We start from the raw sequence: 19,713 nt of genomic DNA, 5'->3' as shown, positions 1-19,713 counted from the left end.
CCCCCTAAGCGAAGGTGTCTCTGGCGTTTTGCCTCTGCCAGTTGGGGGGACCTGAGGAGGTATTTTGCTGATTTTCCTTGGAATGACTACTGCTTCCGTGTCAGAGACCCGTCTTTGTGTGCTGAGCGCATAACAGAGGTGATAGTGTCTGGCATGGAGGCGTACATTCCTTACTCTTTTTCTCGTCCTAAACTTTCTAAACCTTGGTTTAACACAGCTTGTTCTCGTGCTATACATGATAGATAGGTGGCCCACAAAAGGTACTTAAGCCTTCCATCACCAGAATCTCGCATAACAGAGGTGATAGTGTCTGGCATGGAGGCGTACATTCCTCACTCTTTTTCTCGTCCTAAACTTTCTAAACCTTGGTTTAACACAGCTTGTTCTCGTGCTATACATGATAGATAGGTGGCCCACAAAAGGTACTTAAGCCTTAAATCACCAGAATCTCATGCACTTTATATTTCTGCCCGGAACCATGCCAAGTCTGTTCTCCAACTAGCCAAAAACTCCTTCATTAACAGAAAATGTCAAAACCTTTCAAGATCTAACTCCCCTCGTGATTTCTGGCATCTAGCCAAAAATATCTCCAATAACTTTGCTTCTTCTTTCCCTCCTCTACTTCAACCAGATGGCACCACTGCTATCACATCTATTTCTAAAGCTGAACTCTTTGCTCAAACCTTTGCTAAAAACTCTACCTTGGACGATTCTGGGCTTGTTCCTCCCTCTCCTCCACCCTCTGACTACTTCATGCCACGTATTAAAATTCTTCACAATGATGTTTTCCATGCCCTCACTGGCCTAAACCCTCGGAAGGCTTATGGACCTGATGGGGTCCCTCCTATTGTTCTCCGAAACTGTGCCTCCGTGCTTGCACCTTGCCTAGTCAAACTCTTTCAGCTCTGTCTGTCAACATCTACCTTTCCTTCTTGCTGGAAGTTTGCCTACATTCAACCTGTTCCTAAAAAGGGTGACCGTTCTAATCCCTCAAACTACCGTCCTATTGCTTTCCCAGTGGGCAAATGTCACGTAATTCACGTGGAATACACGTGGATCCTGCACGTGGATTACTCATGGATATTTGATGGAAAATGCAAAATCGAATTCACGTGAAAATGAACACGTGGAATACACGTGTACAAATTCACGTGTAATACACGGTAATATCTGGTGGAATAATCCATGTGTTTTTTTATCCGTAAATTATCTGAGCTTTTGTAGTTGATTCCAACAAGTTTGAAGGCTGCATTATCGTGCTCTGGTAATCTGCATGTCATCAGTGCATCCAGTCTCTCAGTATATGTTTCTGTATCATTTACGTAAGCTATAGTCGAATAGGCTATTATAAACAGAAACATATCCTTTACGAGACCGCACATTGTTGACAGGCAGGCTGGTAGAGCACGATAATGCAGCCTTCACACTTGTTGAATGCAACCATAGTACTGTGCAATTTCAGAATACAAGGTAGGCATGTAAAAAATACAAGTAATACAGAAAGTGTGTATATATATATTCTTCAGTCTTACACTTTTTCATGAATTTAATAATCTTCATCCTTGTAAAAATATCAAAACCAAAATAATTTCCATATTTTATGAAAAAAAAAAAAAGTTAGTGCTTGCATTTTTATATATAAAGGCTTTCAAGATATCTGACTTGACTGACGAATAACTGCAATATATAAATGGATGATCCCAGTAATACAAAAAATTAAAACTTTGTTTAGCCACAATCCATCCATAGCCTGACACCTGCTCCTATGCATTACCTCCCCATGCCATGGTCCAGAACAGCAGAAACCACCCTTGAACTGTGAGGGTGACCATCCGCCATCCCGGGCCACGACTCAATAAATGGGTTCCCATGGCACTTGTGCCTAGCATTATCCCTGGGCATGTGCCACAAGTGGGACTATAAAAGGTAGAGAAGAATGGGCAGATCCCCAGCCTAGTGTCACCCTAAACAGTAGAGGTATATAGAACAAGAGAAAGACAGAAATGGCTATGGGAAGTAAAGGACACCAACCCTCACTCTGACAAAGAGTCAGCCCACCACTCGGAAAAGTAAGAGAACGTAAAAGAAAATGGACAGAAAGCAAAGGGAAATGAGAAGGGAAAATATGTCAAGCGGTAAAAAGACCTGCTATGGGCTAGTAAAAGAGATCCCCACCCAGGGCCAGAATCAGTCGCCTCTTACGGCACACAGCCGACATGGAGAGGGCTACATTCTAGTATCTATGTAGCCCCAGGGGGAATATATGCAAAGAATACCAGGCCTGCCACAAGTACACAATATGCTTAAAACAATACAGACCACAGTTGTCAATGAAATTAAGCATTTTGTGAATTGATACTTGTGTAGCTCCATACTTTTTCATTTACGTAAAAATACATGGGAACCTAAGTGGTAGGCAAAAGCAAAATTATAAATTAAAATGTTATATCTATTACTAAATTACAAAATAAATCACTGTTAATAATACTAGTGTGCTTTTATAATCTGAGATCATTAATATCATCTCACATAAATATCATGAGGTAATATCCCAATCGGTTCAAATTTTACAGCAGTAAGTCTCTCTCCACATCTTAAAACCATTCTTAAGCTTGAATCCCATAACGACAAGTTGAAAGAACCAGGACCAGGTTAGCGTGGTGGCAGGAACAGCTTGTCTGAGGTTCGGTTCTCGGCGGTCCTGGTTCTTTCATTCTTAAGCTTCTCTAACATCCCCCCTTATACTGTTTACACATCAATAAATTTTGTCATTCTGATAGAAAAAGAGCTTCTTTAAGAGAGAGAGAGAGGGGGGAGGAAGGGAAATGTACACATAGTTACAATATATAAGGTCATCTGTGTACAATCAGTCATGAGATAAATTTACCAGCATTTTTTTAGTAACATACAAAATGAAAATACTTTATCTAGTCATACCCACTGCCACCAGAAGTCGAACCCGGGTCTCTTGAGTGAGAGCCAGGCAGCAAGACCCCTACACCACAGTGGTGTAGTGGTCTTGCTGTCTGGCTCTCACTCAAGAGACCCGGGTTAGACTCCTGGTGGCAGTGGGTATGACTAGATTTTTCACTGCACTATTGCAGTTCATCTTGGTATGAAAATACTTTACTTCACCAAGGTCATGCATGAGACAAAGATTGGTTTGTTTTAACATTCTTGTAGATCTTAACTGATTGTAAGTACCATTTTACATCAGCTAATTTTCATTTTTCAATTTTGGAGCATTACGCAATTTTGCTGCAACTATCATTTGTATTTCTGTCACATTTGAATCTGAGAACTTTTTAAGCACGCTCTCCTGAATCACATTGTATAACTTTGTTTTTCTAAAAGACAACTTGCCTCTCTGCCCAAGCATGTTATACTGACACATGAGGTTTTTGGTCATAAACCTGCACATCAAATTAGAGACCATATCTCTCTTATTATAGCCACCTATGCGGACGCACTGGTTGCACACTTACATGAAATAACTGGGATTAACCAATTCATCCTCTAGATTCTGCACTTCTTCCAGGGAATTATTCCGTTTGATTGTAAGAGTACAAGCTGTGTCAGCTGGTTTACCACCACATGTGCTCGTATCCGAAACAGTTTTCCTGATGTCCAGCAGAAGTTGTAACACTCGCTTCTGAAATTCTATAAGAAAAAATAATACATAACTGAGGATGCTAAATAACTTCCCAATTACAAGAAAAATAAAATACACACACACACACATCAAGAGAAGAGTGGTATAACAAAGTGTGCAGAAGCCATGCAAGTTAAGGAGTGGGCATAGCATAAATGGACAAGGAACAGTAGTGGAGATTTATGGAATGAGTACAAAAGGAAGAGAGATTAATATGTCAAAATAAGAAGGCAGGAAAAAAAGAAGTTTGAGAAAAATATTGTAGATAAGTGATTATGAGTTTTTAAATAAGAAACTGAAAAATAGAGATGAGATTCTGAAAGTTAAAGTGAATGGTGAAATGTTTGGTAATATTAATGAGGTAGTAGAAGTATTAAATAAATGTTTCTAAAGTGTGTTCACAAGGGAGAGGGAGTTTGCTGAGATAGATACAGTGTCAGTGGCTGGAAGGGCACTGGAAAGGGTACAAACATTAACAGAGGAAATTATAAAACTATTGGAGGAACTGGATGCAAGAAAGTGAGGAGGGCCAAATGGGGTATCAAATTGGGTGCTAAAAGAGTGCATACAACAATTAGCGGGTAAATTGAGTAACTTGATATGTCTCACTGGCACAGGGCCGGGAAAATACCAGTGGATTGGAAGAGGGCAACCATCAAACCAATTTTAAAGGTGGCAGTAAAGAGGATCCGTTAAACTATAGGCCAGTGTCATTAACAAGCGTAGTGGCCAAGATGTGAAAAAAAAAAAAAAAAAAAAAAAAAAACATATATATAAAGGACAGTTGGGTTAAATATTTAGAAAATTGAGAAACTGAAAATGGTTGTGGGAAACTACCTACTATGCCATGCAATATAAGGCTCCATCCACTCTAGCGGGCAGAAGCGAGTTGTTTGCCCGCCGACATTTTCTCCACTTTTGCAAAAGACGAATAAACTGCTTGTGACAGAAGATGAGGAATTTCATCGGGCATAGCCCGTTGCACCTGGCAGTACACCACTGCCAGACATACAAGGTACATTGGGAGCTTTGGATCCATGGCTGTCAGTTTGCCAGGGAAGTACATACGGCTACACCAGATGGTCATGTCTACCCCTCCATCCGGCTAGAATCAGTGGTCTCATGTTGTCGTACCGCAGTCTTCATCAGATTAAAGAGATCCTCTGCCTGACTGCACGGGTGCTCGTCTCTTGACTGGGGCTCAAGGGGCCTAGGCAGGCAGGCATTGCCACGTGGACGTAAGCTTCTGTGTGCCCGGAGGGATTTACCCGCTAGTGTGGACGGAGCCTAATACGTAATGAATATAACAGTGCAATAATGTTCCAGGGTATATCAACTAGGTCTATGTACTTAATATTGTTATGTTCAACTTTGTCATTTTGGGTACTAATCACTACATACAATTCCTCATAGTGATAAGGATTAGAACTTACTAGTTAGAAGGAAGCTGGATTCAGCATCTTCCTGGCTACCTTTGTGATTCTTTTGATTGTCATTACAAGGGTCATTACAAGGGTCAGAAGCTACCTTATCTTGAGAGGTTGTGACCTGTGGCTTCTGTGAGGCTGGCTTCATGTGGACAGCTTCTGTGGAAAAATCATTACATATTACAAAGACACGAAAAAAAAAAAAAAAAACTGTGAAAGGGCTTGGTGTTGGGGGCTGTCAAAGACAAATAAAAGGAGTCAGTGAATAGTCCGGGGAAACCCTTCACCTGTAAATGTTTACAGTCAGACACTTTGTAGACAAAAATGAGATTGAAGAAATTTGCTAACCAAACCACTTTGTGTTTTCCCAGCTATCCCCCACCTCTCAGTTCTCTCAGTTTGTCAATCTAATTATTAATGAACAATAGTATTGCTGTTGTATTCACTGTTATGATTTTCTTCTTTCATAAATTGTTTTCAAATATGACCAGGTATGCCTACCATGTAAGTTTTCACTGCTGACAAAGTCATCAGGCAGATTTTTCTTACAACGTTTTCTCCTTTTTCTCATGAGTAGACCTTCATCAGGATCACTGTTGCTCTCAGAACTCTCCACCGTAGATGTCAGATGGTAGGTATCGCATTCTTGAAAACTATCTGAGGGGAAAAAAAATAAATAAAAAAAAAAAATATATATATATATATATATATATATATATATATATATATATATATATATATATATATATATATATATATATATATATATATATATATATATATATATATATATATATATATATATATATATATATATATATATATATATATATATATATATATATATATATATAGCGTTGATGAAGTTTCTTGAAATACTTGGGTTATGAACAAGACGTACTCAGTACCATAACTTTATTTTGCACTAAGTTTCGCCACTCAGACTGCTGGCATCTTCAGTCTAATAGAATAAAATACATATTAAATTTACAATTACACCAAAATACTTAAAATATTATAATATAAGATTCCACACCAATACCTCTTATATTAGCCTGAAGATGCCATCAAGTCTGAGTGGCGTAACGTAGCGCAAAATAAAGTTACGGTACTGAGTACATCTTGTTCATAACCCATATATATATATATATATATATATATATATATATATATATATATATATATATATATATATATATATATATATATATATATATATATATATATATATATATATATTGCATACCTCGACCACTGCCCATCTCAGGCGCCAAACATTTCATTACCAGCCCTAAATTTTTGTGACATTTATCTCAATCAGGTACAGCTAAAAGGCAACAAAAATGAGCATTTCTGAGGTGAATAAACATGAAAGTGAACGTCATCCAATAACAGCAAGATAATAGTAAAACACCAACCAGAAGTGATCTTCACTTTTTTCAACATAAACTTTCTCCATGATGCAGGGTCTGGTTCTTGCTGATTATGAAGGGCATTCTCAGCATTAACTCCTTGTGGCCAAAACAAGGTTTGGTTCTCTTCTAATACCCAGCTGGATGGCACCACACCCTCTTCTTCTTTCTTACCCTCCAACCAAACTGCTCGTTTCCACATTCTAAATATAAAATATAATTAATCAATGGGCTATGTTCATGCTTTGCATATTTTGTTTCATTAATAACATCAGCAGTAAGATATTCAAGTACGAATAATACAATATTTAAAAGCTAGGCATGTTGGCAGTTTTACCTCTTCAGATAGGTATATGACAAGAATAAAAACCTAATTTCTATATTTTAAATGTAGTATAGAAACAATTACCCATGTCTCAACCTGACAAAATCCTCTTCATAAGCCGAAGAGCAGCACTCCGGGCTGTACTGGCACACAAGGCACAAAGGAGACGAAGAGGAGAGTGAAGATGCAGATGAACAGTTTTGAGATAAAGAACAATGGCCATAAGAGAGATACATAACAAATACAACTTGTGTATGAAGACTAAAATCCTGCAGATCTGAAACGTTTTGCTTAACTTCTCTTTAGTAAACACATATCAGTCATGAGAATACACCATGTACAACTGCCCACCTAACTGGAAATGTCATGTACAACTGGTACTAAAACAACACCATCTTTGTATGGCAATTTTATCACCTTTCTATGCAGCTGCTCTAAGTGAATTACTTTCTTTTTTAAATTACTCTTATTTTTCATAAACACAATGTTAATGAGTTTAGAATTGCATGGTTCAGTAAAAAAATTTTCAGTTTGGCTTTGACGAAGAACATCACATTCATAGTAGACATCATTTTTTAGTTTCCTAAGGAACACAAAATCTTCATTTTTTAACATGAAACAATTATTTTTGTATTTTGTAGATATATATATTCTGTGATTAGCTTCTGTCACTTTTGATTCATTAAACATTTTCTTTTCTGCAAGTCTTTTGAAAACTTGAGAAACTGGATTGTTTGATGACCTCACTAACTGCTTTATTTTGTGAAGTTCATTCTCGTATGGGAAAGCACAAATGTCATTAAGGGAACACTGGTAATTCTCTACATCATCTACCAAGTGAAGAAGATTATGAACATTATATACAATAAAACTTTGACCATATATATCTCGACACTGTTGTACAAAACACTTAAGTAATTCTCTTGCATATGGTAAGTAAGAATTTCGTATTTCATCATTGGAATTCAATAAAACTGATAAGGACACAGTAAGCAAAAGACTGTTTTTGTATATAATATCAGGAACAACATCTTTCAGGACAACAATACTTGTGTATAATATATACTGTCTAAATTCGGTGGCCTTCCAGCGATCAATTACAGCTAGTGATCGTGGCTGTCTAGCAAATTCACTTGGTAGTTTGTTGGAAAGACTCTCTAAAGAAGAAGAAATTAAACTTATTTGAAGCTGAGAGAGTTTGCATTTCTTAGAACCTCTTATGAGGAAAAGTAGCATTCTTCTGGTAACACCAAGGCAAGTCATATGCATGTAATCCAGTGGAAACCCTTTCACGCAAGATATTCCATACTGAATCAAAGGACTTTTTCCTAACTGATGAGAATCCCTGTACTGTTCCTGATTGAATTTCTCATCAGATCTTTCATTACAGGGTTGTGCAGAGTCTAATACAAGAACATGTGATTGCCAGGTTCCTTTAATTTCACATCTCTCACATGAGTAATACCCATTGTGCCCTTTTATGCATTTGATAAATGAGCGTGCAGGTGCATCACAAATAAATGCAACTATTCTTACTGCCAGTCTTTTCCCTTCAAAAACTAAACCATTTTCAGAAAGTTGCTTATATTCTTGAAGAAAATCTTCCAAAAAACTGTCAATAGAATCTGGTTTAGTCTTTCCACAATACAGAGCAACTAATGCTGGCTTAAAGCAGCTGAACTTTATCAGTATAGGCCAGAACTGTTCATTGCTTGATTTATGTAAAGGAATACCATCTATGTTTACACTGAGTTTAACCGAATCATTTTCTTTTACAAATGCTGGATGAGTCTTCAATATATTTTGCAAACATGAACCAATCCCAAAATAATAATAGTGTCCTCCACATTTTTCTAATACCTCTACATACCTTGGAGTTTCCATCAAAGTGCGTGAATCTTTAGGTAGATTATGCCCATTATTCCTCAACAGCTCCAATAATTCATTTGCTGCCTGGCGTGTAATGTTATTTTTTGATGCCCATAAAGCTAATCCTTCTTCAAGTGCCAAATCAGATATATGGTGGTGACTCTCATCATCTGTGCTTAATTCTTCTGGTGCAGTTACTATCAAGGGGGATAAGGATGTACTTTCACAACTGTCCTGGTCAGAAAAGCTTAAAGATGGGTCAGAGTTATTATGGTAAAGTTTGGGAATTTTGGTGTTTTGATGAACCCAGTCAGCTTCCTCTTCACTACTACTAACCAACAGTTCCTTGAGCTCACGTTGTATCTGCCTGTATCTTTTATGGTAAGACATAATTAATTGAGAAGAGACTGTGATCAAAAGTCAGGGAAAAATAGGAGAGTTAGAGTAGTGGTTTAGTACTCTGAAAGATAACAAATGAAATATATTAGTTTAGAGTACACAAAAACAAATTAAAGTAGTTCTGCAGTTTACACAAAACACAGAGTAGCTTAAAGATTACATACTACAACACAAACGAGCTCAATGATTACACACAACACAAAGTAGCAAAAAATTGCCTTCTGAAGAGAGTTTCAGTATGACAGTGATATAGGTGATCAGTCAGACTTTAAAGGTCCGTAAAGTAAATTTGAAGCAGTACATCATGCATAGATAGAACATTCAATAAGACATTATATATACATACTCACTTTAAGTTGTCTCAACAGAGGGAAAGAATTAATGGATGGAGTAGCTACCACCAGTTACAAGTTGAGGTTGATCCAGCCCATACAGTAGCAGGATACGCTCTTCCTGAAATTAATTGTTACTAATGGTCTGTCTGTGCAAATTTCACATCACATCCTAGTAAAATTAATTTCCTAAGTTTGAAAACATTCTATCTGACCTCTTCAAAACTAGTTACTATTCAGTAACTGATGATAATTTACAGACAAAAGTGGTTTTACCACTACACACATGAAAACTACTGCAGCTATATTAACAGGCTTAGTATGCATATGGGGAAGTAGAAATAATACCAGTGATGTTTCTGGCAGAAATGCCATAAAGAAATTGCAAACACTGCATTTTTAGCATAATGCATCCCAGTTAAAGAAAAATACATAGCTATATACATTTTCGTTGTCACTAAATTCATAACAGTATATCATGTTAGTAGTACTATAAGGTGTATTTCTGTATTTTATTATTAATAACGCATCATAGATCACTAATAACCACACAAGTGAGAAGTGAAGGGATCAAAACCCTCATGGTAATTGTGCCGAGTTCTCTCCCAACGTATTTACTGGTTTGTTTTTCTAACCGATCGGGCACAAGCCTTCACACACCCGTAAAACAGAAACAGAAAGTGGGGAGAAGTGCCACCTAGGTACCCTCTAACATAAAGTGAAATACCTTTCGCCTTATTGTGCCGCTTCTGCGTCTGCCATGCTTCATTGATTCTGTTTTTGCCAGCACCAGCAAACTTGGGGACCTGGCAGGAAAGTGAGGTTTTAGGGTGTGGGAAGCCAAAAAGGGCAAATTTGGCAAGACTCAAAAAGTCTATGGTAAATAAAAAAAAATAAAAAATTTTTAAAGGCTCCCCAAAAGGAAAACCATCATCTATGGAAGTTTCCCAATAATGTAGTGCCTCCGTGGTGCAGTGGGTCAGCATGCCTGGCTACAAATCTGCGGGCCCAGTTTTCGGGTTCGATCCCGGCCTGGGCAGTCGGCGTACAGCCCACCCAGCTGTTCATCCATCCCTTTCGGGTTGGTCGATAAACGGGTACCTGGGGAAACCTGGGGAAGGTAAACTGTGGAAACCCGGATGTCATTCCCTGCAGCCATGTGTCCCGAGATAACGGGTTCTTACCCACCACAGGCTCCAAGGGCTAATGGGATGGAGATGAGTGCCGCAGCCACGCGCAGCCACTGCGAATGCACCCACTTTACCTTTTTTTTTACTTAACGTTGCCTATTCTAACATCTTGGAGTACTCTATTTCATAATTACGGTTACATTCTACTTTAGCTATATCACAACATTACCATGCATTACATGTACTTGGTGATGGTAGGTTAAGGCAAGGTATCAGTTAATGTTACGTTAAGTTTAACTTGAGAGTCCCTAGGTTACGCACCAAAATGACTCAGTTAGGTCAAGTTAAACCCAAGTCCTTAAGTTGCATGGCCAAACGACTATCGGTTAGGTTAGGTAGAGGGGGGACGAGGGGGCGTGAAGCCACCAAATGGTAGGGGATCGAGGGGGCGCAGTACCCCAGATAGGCAAGGGGGTTCGGGGGAAAGGGGGCGTAGCTCCGGATATGTTTTGAATTCCATGATTACTTTACAAAACAAAAGTAGGGTGGGTCGATGGGAGCGCAGCCCCCCAATAGGTAGGGTGGATCGAGGGGGGCACAGCCCCTCCGTTAGGTAGGGTGGGTCGCTGGGAGCGCAGTCCCCTCATGGGGTACTCTACCCAGTGGGCAAATGTCACGTAATTCACGTGGAATACACGTGGATCCTGCACGTGGATTACTTATGGATATTTGATGGAAAATGCAAAATCGAATTCACGTGAAAATGAACACGTGGAATACACGTGTACAAATTCACGTGTAATACACGGTAATATCTGGTGGAATAATCCATGTGTTTATTTATCCGTGAATTATCTGAGCTTTTGTAGTTGATTCCAACAAGTTTGAAGGCTGCATTATCGTGCTCTGGTAATCTGCATGTCATCAGTGCATCCAGTCTCTCAGTATATGTTTCTGTATCATTTACGTAAGCTATAGTCGAATAGGCTATTATAAACAGAAACATATCCTTTACGAGACCGCACATTGTTAACAGGCAGGCTGGTAGAGCACGATAATGCAGCCTTCACACTTGTTGAATGCAACCATAGTACTGTGCAATTTCAGAATACAAGGTAGGCATGTAAAAAATACAAGTAATACAGAAAGTGTGTATATATATATTCTTCAGTCTTACACTTTTTCATAAATTTAATAATCTTCATCCTTGTAAAAATATCAAAACCAAAATAATTTCCATATTTTATGAAAAAAAAAAAAAGTTAGTGCTTGCATTTTTATATATAAAGGTTTTCAAGATATCTGACTTGAATGAAGAATAACTGCAATATATAAATGGATGATCCCAGTAATACAAAAAATTAAAACTTTGTTTAGCCACAATCCATCCATAGCCTGACACCTGCTCCTATGCATTACCTCCCCATGCCATGGTCCAGAACAGCAGAAACCACCCTTGAACTGTGAGGGTGACCATCCGCCATCCCGGGCCACGACTCAATAAATGGGTTCCCATGGCACTTGTGCCTAGCATTATCCCTGGGCATGTGCCACAAGTGGGACTATAAAAGGTAGAGAAGAATGGGCAGATCCCCAGCCTAGTGTCACCCTAAACAGTAGAGGTATATAGAACAAGAGAAAGACAGAAATGGCTATGGGAAGTAAAGGACACCAACCCTCACTCTGACAAAGAGTCAGCCCACCACTCGGAAAAGTAAGAGAACGTAAAAGAAAATGGACAGAAAGCAAAGGGAAATGAGAAGGGAAAATATGTCAAGCGGTAAAAAGACCTGCTATGGGCTAGTAAAAGAGATCCCCACCCAGGGCCAGAATCAGTCGCCTCTTACGGCACACAGCCGACATGGAGAGGGCTACATTCTAGTATCTATGTAGCCCCAGGGGGAATATATGCAAAGAATACCAGGCCTGCCACAAGTACACAATATGCTTAAAACAATACAGACCACAGTTGTCAATGAAATTAAGCATTTTGTGAATTGATACTTGTGTAGCTCCATACTTTTTCATTTACGTAAAAATACATGGGAACCTAAGTGGTAGGCAAAAGCAAAATTATAAATTAAAATGTTATATCTATTACTAAATTACAAAATAAATCACTGTTAATAATACTAGTGTGCTTTTATAATCTGAGATCATTAATATCATCTCACATAAATATCATGAGGTAATATCCCAATCGGTTCAAATTTTACAGCAGTAAGTCTCTCTCCACATCTTAAAACCATTCTTAAGCTTGAATCCCATAACGACAAGTTGAAAGAACCAGGACCAGGTTAGCGTGGTGGCGGGAACAGCTTGTCTGAGGTTCGGTTCTCGGCGGTCCTGGTTCTTTCATTCTTAAGCTTCTCTAACATCCCCCCTTATACTGTTTACACATCAATAAATTTTGTCATTCTGATAGAAAAAGAGCTTCTTTAAGAGAGAGAGAGAGGGGGGAGGAAGGGAAATGTACACATAGTTACAATATATAAGGTCATCTGTGTACAATCAGTCATGAGATAAATTTACCAGCATTTTTTTAGTAACATACAAAATGAAAATACTTTATCTAGTCATACCCACTGCCACCAGAAGTCGAACCCGGGTCTCTTGAGTGAGAGCCAGGCAGCAAGACCCCTACACCACAGTGGTGTAGTGGTCTTGCTGTCTGGCTCTCACTCAAGAGACCCGGGTTAGACTCCTGGTGGCAGTGGGTATGACTAGATTTTTCACTGCGCTATTGCAGTTCATCTTGGTATGAAAATACTTTACTTCACCAAGGTCATGCATGAGACAAAGATTGGTTTGTTTTAACATTCTTGCAGATCTTAACTGATTGTAAGTACCATTTTACATCAGCTAATTTTCATTTTTCAATTTTGGAGCATTACGCAATTTTGCTGCAACTATCATTTGTATTTCTGTCACATTTGAATCTGAGAACTTTTTAAGCACGCTCTCCTGAATCACATTGTATAACTTTGTTTTTCTAAAAGACAACTTGCCTCTCTGCCCAAGCATGTTATACTGACACATGAGGTTTTTGGTCATAAACCTGCACATCAAATTAGAGACCATATCTCTCTTATTATAGCCACCTATGCGGACGTACTGGTTGCACACTTCCATGAAATAACTGGGATTAACCAATTCATCCTCTAGATTCTGCACTTCTTCCAGGGAATTATTCCGTTTGATTGTAAGAGTACAAGCTGTGTCAGCTGGTTTACCACCACATGTGCTCGTATCCGAAACAGTTTTCCTGATGTCCAGCAGAAGTTGTAACACTCGCTTCTGAAATTCTATAAGAAAAAATAATACATAACTGAGGATGCTAAATAACTTCCCAATTACAAGAAAAATAAAATACACACACACACACATCAAGAGAAGAGTGGTATAACAAAGTGTGCAGAAGCCATGCAAGTTAAGGAGTGGGCATAGCATAAATGGACAAGGAACAGTAGTGGAGATTTATGGAATGAGTACAAAAGGAAGAGAGATTAATATGTCAAAATAAGAAGGCAGGAAAAAAAGAAGTTTGAGAAAAATATTGTAGATAAGTGATTATGAGTTTTTAAATAAGAAACTGAAAAATAGAGATGAGATTCTGAAAGTTAAAGTGAATGGTGAAATGTTTGGTAATATTAATGAGGTAGTAGAAGTATTAAATAAATGTTTCTAAAGTGTGTTCACAAGGGAGAGGGAGTTTGCTGAGATAGATACAGTGTCAGTGGCTGGAAGGGCACTGGAAAGGGTACAAACATTAACAGAGGAAATTATAAAACTATTGGAGGAACTGGATGCAAGAAAGTGAGGAGGGCCAAATGGGGTATCAAATTGGGTGCTAAAAGAGTGCATACAACAATTAGCGGGTAAATTGAGTAACTTGATATGTCTCACTGGCACAGGGCCGGGAAAATACCAGTGGATTGGAAGAGGGCAACCATCAAACCAATTTTAAAGGTGGCAGTAAAGAGGATCCGTTAAACTATAGGCCAGTGTCATTAACAAGCGTAGTGGCCAAGATGTGGAAAAAAAAAAAAAAAAAAAAAAAAAACATATATATAAAGGACAGTTGGGTTAAATATTTAGAAAATTGAGAAACTGAAAATGGTTGTGGGAAACTACCTACTATGCCATGCAATATAAGGCTCCATCCACTCTAGCGGGCAGAAGCGAGTTGTTTGCCCGCCGACATTTTCTCCACTTTTGCAAAAGACGAATAAACTGCTTGTGACAGAAGATGAGGAATTTCATCGGGCATAGCCCGTTGCACCTGGCAGTACACCACTGCCAGACATACAAGGTACATTGGAAGCTTTGGATCCATGGCTGTCAGTTTGCCAGGGAAGTACATACGGCTACACCAGATGGTCATGTCTACCCCTCCATCCGGCTAGAATCAGTGGTCTCATGTTGTCGTACCGCAGTCTTCATCAGATTAAAGAGATCCTCTGCCTGACTGCACGGGTGCTCGTCTCTTGACTGGGGCTCAAGGGGCCTAGGCAGGCAGGCATTGCCACGTGGACGTAAGCTTCTGTGTGCCCGGAGGGATTTACCCGCTAGTGTGGACGGAGCCTAATACGTAATGAATATAACAGTGCAATAATGTTCCAGGGTATATCAACTAGGTCTATGTACTTAATATTGTTATGTTCAACTTTGTCATTTTGGGTACTAATCACTACATACAATTCCTCATAGTGATAAGGATTAGAACTTACTAGTTAGAAGGAAGCTGGATTCAGCATCTTCCTGGCTACCTTTGTGATTCTTTTGATTGTCATTACAAGGGTCATTACAAGGGTCAGAAGCTACCTTATCTTGAGAGGTTGTGACCTGTGGCTTCTGTGAGGCTGGCTTCATGTGGACAGCTTCTGTGGAAAAATCATTACATATTACAAAGACACGAAAAAAAAAAAAAAAAACTGTGAAAGGGCTTGGTGTTGGGGGCTGTCAAAGACAAATAAAAGGAGTCAGTGAATAGTCCGGGGAAACCCTTCACCTGTAAATGTTTACAGTCAGACACTTTGTAGACAAAAATGAGATTGAAGAAATTTGCTAACCAAACCACTTTGTGTTTTCCCAGCTATCCCCCACCTCTCAGTTCTCTCAGTTTGTCAATCTAATTATTAATGAACAATAGTATTGCTGTTGTATTCACTGTTATGATTTTCTTCTTTCATAAATTGTTTTCAAATATGACCAGGTATGCCTACCATGTAAGTTTTCACTGCTGACAAAGTCATCAGGCAGATTTTTCTTACAACGTTTTCTCCTTTTTCTCATGAGTAGACCTTCATCAGGATCACTGTTGCTCTCAGAACTCTCCACCGTAGATGTCAGATGGTAGGTATCGCATTCTTGAAAACTATCTGAGGGGGAAAAAAATAAATAAAAAAATAAAAAAAATATATATATATATATATATACATATATATATATATATATATATATATATATATATATATATATATATATATATATATATATATATATATATATATATATATATATATATATAGCGTTGATGAAGTTTCTTGAAATACTTGGGTTATGAACAAGACGTACTCAGTACCATAACTTTATTTTGCACTAAGTTTCGCCACTCAGACTGCTGGCATCTTCAGTCTAATAGAATAAAATACATATTAAATTTACAATTACACCAAAATACTTAAAATATTATAATATAAGATTCCACACCAATACCTCTTATATTAGCCTGAAGATGCCATCAAGTCTGAGTGGCGTAACGTAGCGCAAAATAAAGTTACGGTACTGAGTACATCTTGTTCATAACCCATATATATATATATATATATATATATATATATATATATATATATATATATATATATATATATATATATATATATATATATATATATATATATATATATATATATATATATATATATATATATATATATTGCATACCTCGACCACTGCCCATCTCAGGCGCCAAACATTTCATTACCAGCCCTAAATTTTTGTGACATTTATCTCAATCAGGTACAGCTAAAAGGCAACAAAAATGAGCATTTCTGAGGTGAATAAACATGAAAGTGAACGTCATCCAATAACAGCAAGATAATAGTAAAACACCAACCAGAAGTGATCTTCACTTTTTTCAACATAAACTTTCTCCATGATGCAGGGTCTGGTTCTTGCTGATTATGAAGGGCATTCTCAGCATTAACTCCTTGTGGCCAAAACAAGGTTTGGTTCTCTTCTAATACCCAGCTGGATGGCACCACACCCTCTTCTTCTTTCTTACCCTCCAACCAAACTGCTCGTTTCCACATTCTAAATATAAAATATAATTAATCAATGGGCTATGTTCATGCTTTGCATATTTTGTTTCATTAATAACATCAGCAGTAAGATATTCAAGTACGAATAATACAATATTTAAAAGCTAGGCATGTTGGCAGTTTTACCTCTTCAGATAGGTATATGACAAGAATAAAAACCTAATTTCTATATTTTAAATGTAGTATAGAAACAATTACCCATGTCTCAACCTGACAAAATCCTCTTCATAAGCCGAAGAGCAGCACTCCGGGCTGTACTGGCACACAAGGCACAAAGGAGACGAAGAGGAGAGTGAAGATGCAGATGAACAGTTTTGAGATAAAGAACAATGGCCATAAGAGAGATACATAACAAATACAACTTGTGTATGAAGACTAAAATCCTGCAGATCTGAAACGTTTTGCTTAACTTCTCTTTAGTAAACACATATCAGTCATGAGAATACACCATGTACAACTGCCCACCTAACTGGAAATGTCATGTACAACTGGTACTAAAACAACACCATCTTTGTATGGCAATTTTATCACCTTTCTATGCAGCTGCTCTAAGTGAATTACTTTCTTTTTTAAATTACTCTTATTTTTCATAAACACAATGTTAATGAGTTTAGAATTGCATGGTTCAGTAAAAAAATTTTCAGTTTGGCTTTGACGAAGAACATCACATTCATAGTAGACATCATTTTTTAGTTTCCTAAGGAACACAAAATCTTCATTTTTTAACATGAAACAATTATTTTTGTATTTTGTAGATATATATATTCTGTGATTAGCTTCTGTCACTTTTGATTCATTAAACATTTTCTTTTCTGCAAGTCTTTTGAAAACTTGAGAAACTGGATTGTTTGATGACCTCACTAACTGCTTTATTTTGTGAAGTTCATTCTCGTATGGGAAAGCACAAATGTCATTAAGGGAACACTGGTAATTCTCTACATCATCTACCAAGTGAAGAAGATTATGAACATTATATACAATAAAACTTTGACCATATATATCTCGACACTGTTGTACAAAACACTTAAGTAATTCTCTTGCATATGGTAAGTAAGAATTTTGTATTTCATCATTGGAATTCAATAAAACTGATAAGGACACAGTAAGCAAAAGACTGTTTTTGTATATAATATCAGGAACAACATCTTTCAGGACAACAATACTTGTGTATAATATATACTGTCTAAATTCGGTGGCCTTCCAGCGATCAATTACAGCTAGTGATCGTGGCTGTCTAGCAAATTCACTTGGTAGTTTGTTGGAAAGACTCTCTAAAGAAGAAGAAATTAAACTTATTTGAAGCTGAGAGAGTTTGCATTTCTTAGAACCTCTTATGAGGAAAAGTAGCATTCTTCTGGTAACACCAAGGCAAGTCATATGCATGTAATCCAGTGGAAACCCTTTCACGCAAGATATTCCATACTGAATCAAAGGACTTTTTCCTAACTGATGAGAATCCCTGTACTGTTCCTGATTGAATTTCTCATCAGATCTTTCATTACAGGGTTGTGCAGAGTCTAATACAAGAACATGTGATTGCCAGGTTCCTTTAATTTCACATCTCTCACATGAGTAATACCCATTGTGCCCTTTTATGCATTTGATAAATGAGCGTGCAGGTGCATCACAAATAAATGCAACTATTCTTACTGCCAGTCTTTTCCCTTCAAAAACTAAACCATTTTCAGAAAGTTGCTTATATTCTTGAAGAAAATCTTCCAAAAAACTGTCAATAGAATCTGGTTTAGTCTTTCCACAATACAGAGCAACTAATGCTGGCTTAAAGCAGCTGAACTTTATCAGTATAGGCCAGAACTGTTCATTGCTTGATTTATGTAAAGGAATACCATCTATGTTTACACTGAGTTTAACCGAATCATTTTCTTTTACAAATGCTGGATGAGTCTTCAATATATTTTGCAAACATGAACCAATCCCAAAATAATAATAGTGTCCTCCACATTTTTCTAATACCTCTACATACCTTGGAGTTTCCATCAAAGTGCGTGAATCTTTAGGTAGATTATGCCCATTATTCCTCAACAGCTCCAATAATTCATTTGCTGCCTGGCGTGTAATGTTATTTTTTGATGCCCATAAAGCTAATCCTTCTTCAAGTGCCAAATCAGATATATGGTGGTGACTCTCATCATCTGTGCTTAATTCTTCTGGTGCAGTTACTATCAAGGGGGATAAGGATGTACTTTCACAACTGTCCTGGTCAGAAAAGCTTAAAGATGGGTCAGAGTTATTATGGTAAAGTTTGGGAATTTTGGTGTTTTGATGAACCCAGTCAGCTTCCTCTTCACTACTACTAACCAACAGTTCCTTGAGCTCACGTTGTATCTGCCTGTATCTTTTATGGTAAGACATAATTAATTGAGAAGAGACTGTGATCAAAAGTCAGGGAAAAATAGGAGAGTTAGAGTAGTGGTTTAGTACTCTGAAAGATAACAAATGAAATATATTAGTTTAGAGTACACAAAAACAAATTAAAGTAGTTCTGCAGTTTACACAAAACACAGAGTAGCTTAAAGATTACATACTACAACACAAACGAGCTCAATGATTACACACAACACAAAGTAGCAAAAAATTGCCTTCTGAAGAGAGTTTCAGTATGACAGTGATATAGGTGATCAGTCAGACTTTAAAGGTCCGTAAAGTAAATTTGAAGCAGTACATCATGCATAGATAGAACATTCAATAAGACATTATATATACATACTCACTTTAAGTTGTCTCAACAGAGGGAAAGAATTAATGGATGGAGTAGCTACCACCAGTTACAAGTTGAGGTTGATCCAGCCCATACAGTAGCAGGATACGCTCTTCCTGAAATTA

General features: G+C 37.6%; 2 protein-coding genes and 1 long non-coding RNA gene across 3 annotated transcripts; all 3 read right to left on the bottom strand.

The window, feature by feature from the left end:
• Positions 1–1,497: 1,497 nt before the first annotated feature.
• On the bottom strand, positions 1,498–6,954 carry LOC135101958 (uncharacterized). Its single transcript, XM_064006418.1, has 5 exons — positions 6,913–6,954; positions 6,498–6,694; positions 5,581–5,736; positions 5,086–5,238; positions 1,498–3,660 (listed from the first exon to the last, which is right to left on the bottom strand). The coding sequence occupies exons 2-5, from the start codon at positions 6,691–6,693 to the stop codon at positions 3,482–3,484; spliced, it is 684 nt and encodes a 227-aa protein (XP_063862488.1). The 5' UTR covers position 6,694; positions 6,913–6,954; the 3' UTR covers positions 1,498–3,481.
• Positions 6,955–8,458: 1,504 nt separating this feature from the next.
• LOC135101962 (uncharacterized) lies at positions 8,459–10,294 on the bottom strand. The gene is made up of 3 exons (XR_010269474.1): positions 10,144–10,294; positions 9,435–9,537; positions 8,459–9,145 (listed from the first exon to the last, which is right to left on the bottom strand). It is a non-coding gene; the product is annotated as an uncharacterized LOC135101962 (long non-coding RNA).
• A 1,392-nt stretch (positions 10,295–11,686) lies between these two features.
• LOC135101946 (uncharacterized) lies at positions 11,687–17,121 on the bottom strand. The gene is made up of 5 exons (XM_064006378.1): positions 17,080–17,121; positions 16,665–16,861; positions 15,772–15,927; positions 15,277–15,429; positions 11,687–13,851 (listed from the first exon to the last, which is right to left on the bottom strand). The coding sequence occupies exons 2-5, from the start codon at positions 16,858–16,860 to the stop codon at positions 13,409–13,411; spliced, it is 948 nt and encodes a 315-aa protein (XP_063862448.1). The 5' UTR covers position 16,861; positions 17,080–17,121; the 3' UTR covers positions 11,687–13,408.
• Between the last annotated feature and the right edge of the window lie 2,592 nt (positions 17,122–19,713).

This window comes from Scylla paramamosain, chromosome 1, assembly GCF_035594125.1.
Source record: "Scylla paramamosain isolate STU-SP2022 chromosome 1, ASM3559412v1, whole genome shotgun sequence".
NCBI lineage: Eukaryota > Metazoa > Arthropoda > Malacostraca > Decapoda > Portunidae > Scylla > Scylla paramamosain.
The sequence above is the reverse complement of the archived record's forward strand: the minus strand, read 5'-3'. Positions and strand labels throughout refer to the sequence as shown.